This window comes from Perognathus longimembris, chromosome 6, assembly GCF_023159225.1.
Source record: "Perognathus longimembris pacificus isolate PPM17 chromosome 6, ASM2315922v1, whole genome shotgun sequence".
NCBI lineage: Eukaryota > Metazoa > Chordata > Mammalia > Rodentia > Heteromyidae > Perognathus > Perognathus longimembris.
The window spans coordinates 12,389,690-12,402,444 of NC_063166.1; the positions used below are offsets into that span (position 1 = coordinate 12,389,690).

Below are 12,755 nucleotides of genomic sequence, written 5' to 3' on the forward strand. Positions count from 1 at the left end.
CCCCGCCCATCTGCCAGGTCCTTTGATCACGCGCACGCCTGTTCTTCCGGGGCCAGGGAGCCAACGCGGGGCGTTCCGGCGGGGGCTGCCGCAGCGGGAGGTAAGGCACGGTCGGGGAGGACTGGCAGCGGAGCGCCCGGCTGGGTCCACGCCTCGGGGTGCCCAGTGAGGGACGGCCACCCGGCTCTCTCCCCTCACCCCTGGAGCCTCCCACCTTCGTGGGAGCTACCTCTCCCCGCCCAGCCGCGGCCCGGTGCCCGCCCGATCCGGGCTGACCCCTCAGCCCGGGACGGGGAGCTTGCGATTAAGTCCACGCAAGCCCAGTGTCCCGCAGACTTGAGGCTGGGTGCTTGTTATCTTGTCCTCCGGATAGAGACCCGAGAGGACCCGGGGTACGAACTTGGGCCGTCCCCGTGCACAGCCCCCGGTCGATCTCTCTTTTGACAGGGCTGATCCTCCACCTCTGTGGTCGGCCCAGGACAGGAGGGAGGGACCTGGGCGGAGCCCCGGCCGGGGAGCAGAGGGAGGTGACATCATCTTGTAGAGTCCAGCCCTACTCAGTGTCCACATTGGCACGAGACCGGTGGCAGGGGTAGCCGTGTCTAGGATGACAAGAAGGGCATGCGAGTCTAGGCCTGGCTGGGGCTCTTAGCCTTTAATCCCAGTTTACCCCCAAGGCGTCGGTGTACGACCCTCCTGTTTATTTAATCTTTCTGGTTGCTTCTCTGGATAGGTGCTGACACCCCCGGTGGTCTGGAGGTCCAAGGCAGGAGCCGAGAACCTGCACCTAACCTTTCCCCAGCAGTGGAGACTTGCAAATGTTGAACCAGTATCTAAGCTGGGCCCCACCCAGATGTAGGCATAGGAGCTGGGCAGGAAGCAAGCTCTGGAGCTGGGCCTTCCCTGGTTCCTTTCCCAACAGCTAAGAGCAGCAGGGGGAGGAATCACTCAGCAGTGACACCTACCTTGGATCTATTGGCTGACCTGAGTATCCACAGATCTCCAGCGCCAGGGGAGGGACCAGAATCTGCTATCTCTGTAGGAACAATTGATCAACCTCCCTTCCTCTCCCAGGGGCCCAGCGGAGGCGCCCTCCTGAGGCACCGCCGCCCATGTGGACCACCTGCCTGCCGATGTCATGAGTAACACGACAGTGCCCAATGCCCCCCAGGCCAACAGTGACTCCATGGTGGGTTATGTGTTGGGGCCCTTCTTCCTCATCACCTTGGTCGGAGTGGTGGTGGCTGTGGTAAGGAGCCTCCAACATACACACATAGACATCCACACGTTTGCCAAGGCATGGGCTGGGTGGGCCTGGTCTAGTGCACATAGCATCTCAGCTGATCCGTACTGGAGAGAAGGGGGTGGAGGTTGGCACTCCCTAACAGTGGGCCAGCTTGGGTGCCTTAGCCTCCACAGTGCTGTCTCTGTTACAGGTAATGTATATCCAGAAGAAAAAGCGGTGAGTGTCCCTGCCCCTGTACCACACCCACTTCCAGATTTCTTCCCTGCACCAACTCTCCCTGATCCACGCCTGGAAACTTTGTCCTTGGTCCTGCTGCTCTTGGCTTCCTCAATGGGAAGACCCCTTTCATAGCCCTAGTATCAGGAAGTGGACATGAAGTAGTCTGGTGCCCAGCAGAGCCTGGGCTAAGCTCCTCCTATTCCCCCAGGGTGGACCGCCTTCGCCATCACCTCCTCCCCATGTATAGCTACGACCCTGCGGAGGAGCTGCACGAGGCAGAGCAGGAACTTCTCTCTGATGTGGGAGACCCCAAGGTGAGCAAGGGGACAGTGAAGGGAGCACTTGTTCTTGCCTCTATTTCCCCAGAGCCTTTGCCCTCCTCACGTGACCAGTGGGGCTCCTGGCAGATTCCCAGCCCTATAATAGCATGGCTCTCCCCCACAGGTGGTACACGGCTGGCAGAGTGGCTACCAGCACAAGCGGATGCCCTTGCTGGATGTCAAGACCTGACCCCTTTGCACTGACCTACAGAACCCTTAGGGTGGGTCTTGCGGCTGCCTCAAGCACTGGGCCTTCAATTCTCCTTCCCCCACTTAGCCGCCAACCTTGTGAACTAGGCCTACACCCAATCCCCAGGCACTTTCCCCTTCTAGGGGAAGCTACCGGGAGATAGCTTTGCTTCCTCCAGCCTGCCTGGACTTGGCTTTGGCATCAATCCCCAAAGGGTTTTGGAACTGTTTCCATGGTGACCAGCTCAGATATATAGCACTCAGTACAAACACACATATATATTGTAAATAAAATGTTTTGTGGCGAGGAGTGTGGGCGATTTCTTCGAGGGCTTGAAGGAGCTCCCCATGCCACCTGCACCGGTCTCCCGCCCTGGCCTTGCTCTCTCCTTTGCACGCCACATTCCTCATCTGGAAGACAAACCACAAACTCTATTCCAGAAAAGGATATTTTTATTCAAGTAACTGCAAATAGGAAACCAAAGGGGGAGCCCCAGGCTGGGACAAATAATGGCCACCCCTCCCCAACAGGACAAGGGGAGACAGTGGCCCCCTACACCCTTCACACAATCAACACGGACCCCCCCCCAACTCAGCTGCAGCATCCTAGGGGCAGAGGCCCACCTTCCCTGGGACTGGGGTGGTCTGCAACCCAGCCCACTGTGCCCCAGACCCCCTTCCCCATGAAGCGTCTTGGGGGAGGGGAATGTGGGCTGAATGGGAGGCTATGATGAATGTTTGGCGCTGGTAGCAGCAGCAATGACTGATGTCTAAGAATGAAACATTGAACAAAAAAAAAAAAAATCAACACAACTGTCCAGAGGTAGTTTGTGAACAGAGGAAAAGATGGAACCAGAACCTTGGGGGTTGGGCCGGCAAGGGAGAGGGTAGGCAGGGCCCCACAGACAGGGGAACAGCCTAGAGCACAAGTGGGGATGCTCCATCCCATGGGGGGCCCACAGGGGCGGGCCCCACCTCCTGCCCTCTCACCTGCTCCCCACAGGGGGCTGCCCAACCCAGTGCCGGGGAACAGGTGAGGGAGGGGAGTGAGTGGCTGGGGGTTGGGGACCCCCTGTGGATGCCAGTACAGTCAGAGTGGGCATGTCAGAATGGATGGGGCAAGGGTTCCCTTAAGGCCAGGGGAGCCCTCTCAGGCCCCTTTAAGGGAAGCCAGAGGCAACAGTGGAGGAGCAGAGGAAGTCCCCAAACCAAAAGCTCAGAGACCAATTTCTCCACAAGGGAGCTGGGGCGCAGCAGGTGCAGGCTGCGGCTAAGTGGGAAGTTAGCCTTGTCTGGGAGGCAGGTGTGGAGGTGGGAGGGGCGCTGGGGGGAGGCGGGGAGCGCTCCCCACTCCCGTGGGAGCCCTGCAGCACTGGGGTGCTGTAGTGTGCGGTGGGAAGGGCGCAGAGGGACAGGAGGCAGTTGAGGGGGGCCGGGGGAGGGGCTGTGGAAGCTGAACGAAGCTGTCCAGTCCCAGAGGGAAGCTGCTCCCGGCCAGGGAGCAGTCGGCACTGCGCGGTCACTGCTCCTCCTCCGAGGACTCCTGCGAGATGCCCTCTTCTTCCTCCTTCTCCTGTGGGGAAGGCAGAGCAGCTCTGGTCCTGACCTCTCTCCGCCCAAGGCCACCCCCCTCCAGCAGGGGGATGAGTCAGGCCTGAGTGTGTGGGTGACTCAGCAACCTCCACGCAGCCTTCATTCATAAAAATGAAGGATTTAAAAGGAGGAAAAAAACCACACGCACGCTCTGCTATGGCCCAGCAGCAGAGCCAGGCCCCTGGCCCCCAGGCGGCTCAGGCACGACAGAGCCCCAAGGCAAGGGAGGACAGGACCTGGCTCTCCAGGGGAGGAAACGGGGAGAAGTCCAGGAGATGCCAGGCCCTGGGTGGGCACTGGGGGGTGCGATTCTGGCTTGTCCTTGGGTGGCCCAGGCTGACCCCAGCCCAGGGTGGGGAGGAAGGGAAGTGGGCGCTGCAGCAGGGCTCACTCACTGGGCGGGAATGTCAGGACACCACAGGGCCCCACAGCCCCGTGCCAGGCACAAACTCCAAAACAACTTGTTTCCTGTTACTCACTGCTGGGCCCAGGCCAGAAGTGCCCCCTAGCCCCTCCCGCCCCCAGCCCCAGTGGTGGCTCAGCTGGAGGAGTCAATGTCTTAGGGAGTTGAGAAACAGGTTATATGGGTAGTAAAGAAAGGGCCAGGTGCAGGAAGGTTGGGGTGGCCCTTGGCACACAGCACCCCTGGAAGTGGCCTGACAGCCCACAACCAACCTGGAGACCCAAGAACGGGATGGTATCTATCTCTCCACCACAAGCAGAGGTAGAATTGCCACTTTATAACTCCCCATTCCAGCGGAACCCAAGACAGATTCCGCAGATTCATTCATCCTAACTGGGGAGGACATGAAGCAGGGACACCCTGTTTCCGCCCCCAGGGCAGGGATAGCTCCACCTGAGAACCCTCACTTCTGAAGGGCACAGGCAAGCCAAGCTGTAAGCACACCTGCACTTCCAGTAGTAGGGAAGTAGCGGCAGGAGGAGAGTGCGAGAGCAGTGTGGGCCACACGCATACAGAAAGTCCTAGAAAAACAAGGCCACTCTGGGCCAGCAGCACTGCCTGTCCTGGGATGCTTTCTGGCCCGCAAGGTGGCAGGGAGCGTTTTTTCAGTGGTAGATGCACAGAATCAACCTCCCCTTTCCCCCAAGGACGACCCCAAGGCAAAGAACACATACCAGTTTTTTGGGTCTGCCCCTTGGTTTCCTCCCTGGAGCTGTGGTGGTTTTCTAGGTCAGAAAGCAAACAAACATGCCCTAAGTAAAAATTGCTGGGCAGTGCGCCCCAAGGCCTGCTAGAGAGGGAAGGGAGCAGGGAGTCAGGACAGGCGGCCTACCGCTGCTCAGGGCAGCCCAGGACTCCCTCCCAGCAGGCCCACCCCAAGGCCAGCTGCTGATGACTGGTCAGCCACACCTGCCCCCCCACCCAACACCCACCCACCCCCGACCCCTTCCCCTACTGTGACTCAGAGGATATGAGTCGTGTCTTAGAAAAAAAAATTAAAAAACAATTTTTCTGAAAGAATGATGCGACTGTGAACGTAGCCCTCTCTACTCGACCCTACCCCTTTAGGCTCCAGGGTCCCCCAGGCAAAAGTGACATTTGGTCTGGATCTGGCAGAACCCCTTCAATTCCCTCTACCTCGTCTTTCTCTAGACCAGGGTAGCTTATAGCCTCCTGATTTCGTTTCCCCATTGGTCCTGGGCAGGACCAGGGCCACTGAAGCAGAGACCTTAGTCGCCAGTTTCCACATTTATCAGAGACCTAGGGCGCAGATGCAGACTCACAGCGTTTCCCAGAGCTGCTGAGCATGGTCGCTCCCCACCCGCCTAGCGCAGCCCTCTCTCAATCCTCACCCGGGTCTTGGCAGCACCCTTGTTTTTGCTCCCCTTTGGTCTGCCCCGAGGTCTCTTAGGTGTTGGCACTTCACTGGGTTCCTTCTGAAAAGACAAATGAGCAAGAGTCAGGGACCCAGCTACCACCTGCCCTACCCCAGCGAAGTCACCGTGTCACCACCAACACACAAAACCAGGGCAGCAGGCCACTGCCCAGTTTGACCATCTTTGGAAAGCCTTGTTGTTAACCTCCTTTGCTAGCCTGGAAATTTCTGGGCTACCAAGACAGGCAGCCAGGGAGAAGACCTTTAGGGAAGCTGGGTACCAGTGGCTCAAGCCTAGCTACTCAGGAGGCTGAGATCTGAGGATCGAGGTACAAAGCCAGTCTGGGCAGGAAAGTCTGTGAGATTCTCATCTCCAATTAACCACCAGAACCTGCTACTGATACCAGGCAAGTGCTGGAGCTTCCATTTCCTCAAAGTCATCGCATAGACCATGTTGTACCCACCCCCTCCCTGTGCTAGACACCAAAGCCCTGGTTCCAATGGCCAGCTGACACCTCAGGGAAGAGGAATTCTACTAAGACTCCAGACACTCTGGCCCTTACTGCTGCTCCTAGGATTTAATAAACCCCAAAGCAAGAAGCTTGTGCACAAAACAGAAGCTGGGCAGTAGTCATGCTGGCCACGGTCCCCAGCAGGGACAGTGGTATTTGGGGACTGATCAGAAACACAGTCCAGTAGTCCTGACCACATCCAATGGGAGGGGAGGGGGAGAGAGGGCTTGCCGAGCTCCAAAGATGCCTCAGTTTATATGGGACAGCTAAATTCCACCACTCTTCTTAGTCTGCCCATTCTGAAGGGCAAGGGCTAAACTATTCCTTTCCTCACCTCTTTCCCCAGTAAGAATTGGGCTTGGAAGACAGGACAGGTGCCTCTATGAGAAGTAAACTCCCCCCTTTTGCAGCAGAGGCTTTGCTACCAAATCCTCAACTACCCACCAGGACACTCTGTTCTCCACCAGGTGGTAACTTTACATTTCCTGGTCTCTAACATCTGCTCATTTACAGAGCTTGAGGCGATGCCTACTCCAGGACTATTCAGTGTGGCCCAGGAACTCATGACCGCCCTCCCAAGACATGGACTCTTTTGGCACTGTGACAAAATAATTTCAAATTCTATTAAACCCGGTCGTAATAAATCTAAAGCCATATATTTAAAGGTTATAGGTCAGTGTCAGAGCATCTGCCTACCATGCATAAGGCTCTGGATCCTATCCATAGCAAAGCAAAAAAATACACTTTCTTCTTGGCAGTACTGGAGTTGAAACTTGGCCTCAGGCTTCCTAGGAAGTTGTTTTACCACTTCAGCCACACCCTCAGCCATAGTCTGTTAGCGTTTTTTTTTAATTCTGAGACGGTCTTGCTGTGTATTCCAGGTTGGCCTTGGAACTCAGCACCCTCCTTACCTCTGCCTTTTCAAAGCTGATTACTGGTGTGCATTCCCAACTATAATTTCATTTTTCTCCCGAGAGTCCTGGGGCTTGAACTCAGGGCCTGGGCACTGTCCCTTGAATTTCTGCCCAAGGGTCACACTGCCACTTGTGCTACAGAGCCACTTCCGGCCTTTTCTGTTTATGTGGTGCTGAGGAATCAAATCCAGGGCTTCATGCATGCTAGGCAAGCACTCTACCACTAAAGCCACATTCCCAGTCCCATACTTTCATTTTAAAAACTATTAAAAATTATTGATGGGCTGGGAATATGGCCTAGTGGTAGAGTGCTTACCTTGTATACATGAAGCCCTGGATTTGATTCCCCAGCACCACATCTATACAAAAAGCACCATGGCTCTGCCACTTGAGCAAGAAGCCAGGGACAGTGCTCAGGCCCTGAGTTCAAGCCCCAGGACTGACAAAAAAAAAAGTCATTGGTCCTCAAGTAGCCTGTGTGGATGGCTTACATGGTGTAAGCACTGGGTCATGTCTGGCTTAGACCTGTGTACTGCAGTCCCAGAATTACCCCTGGGGGTACCCAGAGGACCTGACGTCTCATGCAGGCTTTGTGGCACACTCGAGGGTAGGAATACACGTGCCTACAGGAATGATTCCATTCTCCCATGCAGTCATGCACATTGGTTAGTTACTGAACAACTCCCTCGCCCAAAAAGGCAAAGCGAGACCAAGCTTCAAACCCACCTGACTCCCTACCAGCGCTGTCCCTGGACTCACCGGAGGCTGCTTGCGTGGCCTGCCGCGGCCTCGCTTCTCAGTACCGTCCTTTTCCTGCTTGGAGGCCAAGGGCTGGCTGGACTTGGAGCTCGACTCACTCATCTTCCTTCACTATGGAGGTCAGCAGGGATGCTGGGAGACAGTAAGTGCTGTTAAACGCGGCGTGCATCAGACACCCCCGGCCCACTCCCCTAAGAGGCACACTAAGGGACCTGCCTGCTCCTGGTGGCCACAGGACTCCCACCAGAACCAGGTTGGGAGCTCTGATTTATCCCTTGTTCAGAAGGCCCTTATTGTCCCTCCCACAGTGGGTGTGGGGAAGTTACAGGGTCCCACTACTGCCTGGGATCCCCTCCTGTAAGGGAGGTGCCATCCTCTCACTGGAGAGGAAACCATGACTGGACAGTTCAGAGGGCATGAGAAGTAGGCGGGAGACCTTGGACATCAACCTCTGCCCAGCACACTGACAATGCTGCCGGAGGACCAACTGCCAAGGGCCCAAACACTGGCAGGCCAGGAGCCTGAGCCCCCCATCCTCTGCCCTCTCCTAGGGTAAGTCAATGAGGACGCTGGAGTTTGGACAGCCGAGGAAGACATGGCTGGCCCTGCAGTGGCAAAGGGGAGGTGGAAGGGAAAGTCCAACGCCCAGCCCACCTGCAGTGGCAGGAGGCTTCAAAGGCAGCTTTCGGGCCAGGCAGAGATAAGCACTGCCCCTATGTGGGGCAGTACAGTTCCCCTCCGTCATTACCCAGATGTGGACAAGCAGCCTGGGAGAGCTCAAGCCCCACATGTCTACAGACCAACCATCAGCTGTCCTTCCTTAAAAGGAGGGTGGCAAGAGTGGCCCTGCTTCTGAAAGCCCATCCATCTGTAAAGTGGGGCTAAGGAGGCCACAGCTGCCTCAACAAGCCCTCCAAACTGTCTTCAAGACCCAACCACAGAGTACTTAAAGAAATTTCTATCAAAACGAGAATGAAACTGTTCGAAGGTAACTTCTCTTTCTGCTTTTTTGGATTTTGAGGCAATTTCCCATTTAAACTCCATGACATGCAAACCTTTTTTTGGTACTTGTAATGTTTGGAGGACTTAACTTCCCCATCCTTAACTACGCAGAGACCCTCCAGACAGTGGGACCTTGGTAATTATTCTATTTTGCCGTATTTCAGATTTCAGACTCAGAGACCCCTTTAAGTTGATTTATCCTGCTCCTTCATTAGTGGCTTGGTCTGCTCTGTAATTACAGGCAGTGATTAGAATCTTATATTACACCACAGGTCCGCTTCAAACTAAACATCAAAATTAATCAGCTAAATGAGGTCTGCCTGAGGCCCCTCAGTGGGGGGTTCCGTGGACCAAGCCGGTCCCACCCAACCCCGGAGAGCACAGGCCCAGCCTGCCTGGGGGAGCCTGGCTGGTCTCCAGCTCTTGTGCCATCTGGTGCCTCCCCCACCTCTTGCTGTCGGGGTCCCTTTATATCTCTCCCACTTTAGGTAGCTCCCACTGCATGAGGGTTTTAGGCTTTATCTAGAGGACAAGAAAACACTTGTCTCTTCCACCTGTTTTGGAACATCAGCTAAGCTTGGCTTAAGAGAAGCCACATTTACAAGGCAGCCCCAATCCCTGTCTGGTAACGAGTCCTCTTGAGCCTCAAAAACCCTGTTTCCTTAGTAGAGGGATCCATAGTAAAGGGATCCAGAAAACGCAAGTACTTTTTCGGGAATGACCCCAGAAAAAAAAATCTTGGCAATTTCATTTCTTAGAAAAAGAAAAAAGTAGCTCAGAGATGCCTCGTGAGCAGCCCAAGGTCACACAGCAAGTTGTTGAGAATGGAATAGGTTCGCGGTGGGTCTAAGGGCGCGCGTGCTGCGCTTGCTGCCTGGTGGCTGTGTGAGCCCCAGCTCCAGACCCAGGGCCAGGGTGACCGCCAGGGTCTGCGCCCGGGGCAGTAGGCCGGGAGCTGGGCCGGCGGGGGGAGGGGCGCCGGCGTCCCGGCAGGCGCGGGAAAACAGCGCACCCCGACCGCATGCACCGCCACGAGGGTGCACCCGGCCCCACTTCCTGCCAGAGGGGGCACCCAAGCCCGCCTTGGGGCAGGAAACCTGGCGCGCGCTGGAGGAAGAGAACCCCCTCCCTCCACACCCTCCCCGAAAAATAAAACCCCAGGAAGAAAGAAGAAACACACCAGAAACGGGGAGTCACAGGGACTAGTTCCAACAGAGCCCGGCAAAGCAGAGAAACCAGTTTGTGGGGGCGGAAGGCAGGCCCGGCCCTGGGGGCTGGAGCGGCGCGGGCCAGGCCGGAGGTGGGGTCGGGGTGAAGCCCCAAACCCAGGCCCAGGATCCGGCCTCGTCTGCGCAGGAGGCGCCCGGAGAGAGGCCGGGTAGGACCGAGCCGAATCTCGGGGTTCCCGCCCCTCCCCCTCACTTCCAGAACTTCCCCCCCAGTGCGGGGGCGCCCGCCCCCCACGGCCGCGCCGCAGCCCGCGCCTCTCCCCGCACCCCCGCGCCCTGGCCCGGCCGGGCTCGGCGGGAGCGGCGGCCGCGCGAGGTGCACGGGCTCCGCCGGGTGCACAACTCGCGCTCGCCGCAGCCGCGCGCCCCCTCCCCCACCGCGCGCCTCTCCCCGGTCCCCGCCCCCCGCGGGGCGCCCGCCGGCCGGGGCCGCGGTGCGGGCGTCCGCCCCGCGCCGCCCGGCCCCGCCGCCCGCCCCCGCGCCGCGCGGCCTCCCCGCCCGCGGCCCGGGCCGCCCGGGCCTGGGAATAAAGCCGGCGGCGCGCGCTGCAGCCCCGGGGCGGCGTGCGGGGGCGCGGGCGCCCCCCTAGGTCCGCCACCGCCGCCGCGGGCCCCGGAGACGACTCACCGCGAGCTCGGCCGCCGGCCTGCGGTGCGCGCTCGGGGCTGCCGGGAGCGACGGTGCTGGGCGCTGAGGACCGGCCTGGCTCCGCCGCCGCCGCTGGTAGCAAATGCGGATCTGAAAGCGGGAGAGAGGGCAGAGGCGCTCAGAGACCGCCGCCGCCGCCGCGTGCTCGCCGCCCAGGCCCGCGCCGGGCATTTATATGTCACATCCAGGGGGGGGGGCAGAGATATTCCCCTCCCCCGGAGGATGGCGAGGGGCAGGAAGCTGGGCACGGCCCGCGCGCGGCCTCCATAAATAAATAATCTAATTAAATGATAGATAGAGACATGCGGATAGGAAAAGAGAAGCCGCCGGAGCGGCCGCGAACTCACGCCTTCTTGGAGTCGCGCCAGCGCCAGAAATAGCCCCGGCCCGGAGTCCCAATTAGAGGAGCGCAGCCCCGGCTCAGGGGAGCTTAAAAAGAGCGACCCAGGGGCAGGGGGGACGGGCCCGCCCGCGCCAGTCGTGTCACGGGGGGCGGGGCCATGCAAATGAGCCCGGGGATTTAAAAGGGCGGCCGCCCGCCAACCGCCGCCGCCGCCGCGCGGGTGGGTGCTGCTGCTGGTCGCTGTGCGCGGGGATCGCGCCGCGACCCGCGTCGACGGCCCACTCTTCAACTGGGGGGGTGGGGGCGCCAAGGGCGCGCCCCTCGTGCGACGGGGCGCGCTTCCTCTCGAGAACGAGGTCCCGGGGAGATTCACCTCCGGGGGCCTTCCTGGCGCTCGGGCCTGGCCCCCCGCCGGGCGTGCGGGGGTGGGCGGGCGTTGGTGCCCGGGAGGGGGGGGTCCACGCGGGCGCAGGGGGAGGAGACACGCACGCAGTTGGCGGAGGCCTCGGCCTACACGCCGTCCCCCTTCGCGCGGATAGACGGCTCGTGGGTCCCCGGAGCGGACAGGTGTCAGCACGCGCTCCGCGGTGGCAGCCGCGAGTGGCTGCGGAGTGCAACACGAGTCCGGAGAGCTCCGGATGTGAAACTTGGGGGGCGGGGGGAATCCGAGGTGTCTAAACCCATCCATGGCCGCGGGCGAGCCGCGATCGAGGTGCAGCCGGCGGTAGGCGGGCTCGCAGGTATACCGCAGGGAGGAGCCATGAGGTGACCTGCGTGGTGGCTCGGAGCCCCGCCGCAGCCCAGTCCCGAGTCACTTGGGAAGGAAAAGAGGAAGAGGCGGGCCACAGGTTGCCTAGAAGCGCCTCGAGGGCAGGGGCCGCGGTGGCGCGTACCGAGACCGCCGGCCCCGCGTCCCTGCGCCGGGGCTCAACAAAGACTTGTTGCACGCACTGAGGAGGAAGCCCAAGTGGGAAGATGGCGCGGTCAGCAGGCGCGCCGTGCAGGCTGGACCGGGCCTGCGCGCACCTCCGGCGCCCGGGCTCGGAGGCGGCCCTCCTCACCTCCGGGGATGCGGGGAGTTGCACCGCGGCCCAGTGACACAAGGCTGTGACTCACGCCTTTCTTCGCTCCCCTCCGGCCTCCCGAGCGAGCGCCGTGCCCAGGACCAGCCCCTCCTCGGGGGGCGAGCCGGAGGTGGAGGGGGGCGCGGGAGGGGCCGGGCCTCCCGGGGTCAGGAATGCCTGCGGAATGTTTCCGGTGGGGTGGGGGCGGGGAGGGGGCGGGCGGGCCGGGGCACGGCGCCCCGGGCGCGGGGCAGCACGTGCTCGCTGGTGGGGGCGGGGCGCGGGCCGCAGGCGGGAAAGGCGCCGTTGGTCGAGAGCGGGTTCAAAGGGGAGGCGGGCGCGGGCCTGGGGCCGCGGGGCCGGGCTGTGAGCCGGGGTGCCCCCCCCCTCCACGCCGCGCCCTGCCCCGCGCCCAGGTGGAAGGCCGCTCCCCGAGGTGCGCAGGCCGCCCCTGGAGGGGAGAGGAAGTCCCGGCGGGGCGGCCCGGGCGGGGTGGGGGTGGGGCGGCTGCCCCTTTGTCTGGAGGCGCGGTGGGGGTGGGGCGGGGTGGAAGCGCGCCGCTTCCTCCGTCTTTGTGGCCCGCCACCGTGCGCGGCGGCGCCGGGTAGGCCGCGGGCGGCCCTGGGTGCGGGTCACCTGGCTCCCGGCTACGCGGTCCCGGCGGCCTTCCACTCCTCCCCGCACCGGGCCCGGGCCCGGGCCACGGGCCTTCGCCTTCGACTGGGCCTTTCCCGAGGCTTGCCGGGCCTGCAGGCCTGGGCTGCGGGTGGAGACCCATTGGACCCTTTCCCCGGCGACAGTGGCTGACCCGATCCTGCCTGGGGCTTCCTCCTCCCGTGGGCCGTGGGAAAACTTCGCCAACTTTCTGGCCCACTTCT

The 12,755-nt window shown here is 60.7% G+C and overlaps 2 protein-coding genes across 10 annotated transcripts; one reads left to right on the forward strand and one right to left on the reverse strand.

Annotated features, from left to right (window-relative positions):
• Smim29 (small integral membrane protein 29) lies at positions 1-2,118 on the forward strand. 5 transcript variants are annotated; one of them, XM_048347940.1, is made up of 6 exons: positions 2-100; positions 734-855; positions 1,075-1,249; positions 1,437-1,462; positions 1,674-1,779; positions 1,910-2,118. In XM_048347940.1, the coding sequence occupies exons 3-6, from the start codon at positions 1,139-1,141 to the stop codon at positions 1,973-1,975; spliced, it is 309 nt and encodes a 102-aa protein (XP_048203897.1). In that variant the 5' UTR covers positions 2-100; positions 734-855; positions 1,075-1,138; the 3' UTR covers positions 1,976-2,118. The 5 variants fall into 5 exon arrangements, with proteins under 5 accessions (XP_048203899.1, XP_048203897.1, XP_048203900.1 ...); XM_048347942.1 differs by lacking the exon at positions 734-855 and having other exon boundaries at positions 1-100; XM_048347943.1 differs by lacking the exons at positions 2-100; positions 734-855 and adding an exon at positions 115-392.
• A 291-nt stretch (positions 2,119-2,409) lies between these two features.
• Positions 2,410-10,937, reverse strand: Hmga1 (high mobility group AT-hook 1). Of its 5 annotated transcripts, none has more exons than XM_048347934.1 (6): positions 10,818-10,937; positions 10,450-10,560; positions 7,558-7,739; positions 5,383-5,466; positions 4,705-4,755; positions 2,410-3,547 (listed from the first exon to the last, which is right to left on the reverse strand). In XM_048347934.1, exons 3-6 carry the CDS (start codon positions 7,690-7,692, stop codon positions 3,494-3,496), a joined length of 324 nt encoding a protein of 107 aa, XP_048203891.1. In that variant the 5' UTR covers positions 7,693-7,739; positions 10,450-10,560; positions 10,818-10,937; the 3' UTR covers positions 2,410-3,493. The 5 variants fall into 5 exon arrangements, with proteins under 5 accessions (XP_048203891.1, XP_048203892.1, XP_048203894.1 ...); XM_048347935.1 differs by lacking the exon at positions 10,818-10,937 and having other exon boundaries at positions 2,410-3,430; positions 3,462-3,547; XM_048347937.1 differs by lacking the exon at positions 10,818-10,937 and having other exon boundaries at positions 7,558-7,701.
• Positions 10,938-12,755: the final 1,818 nt, after the last annotated feature.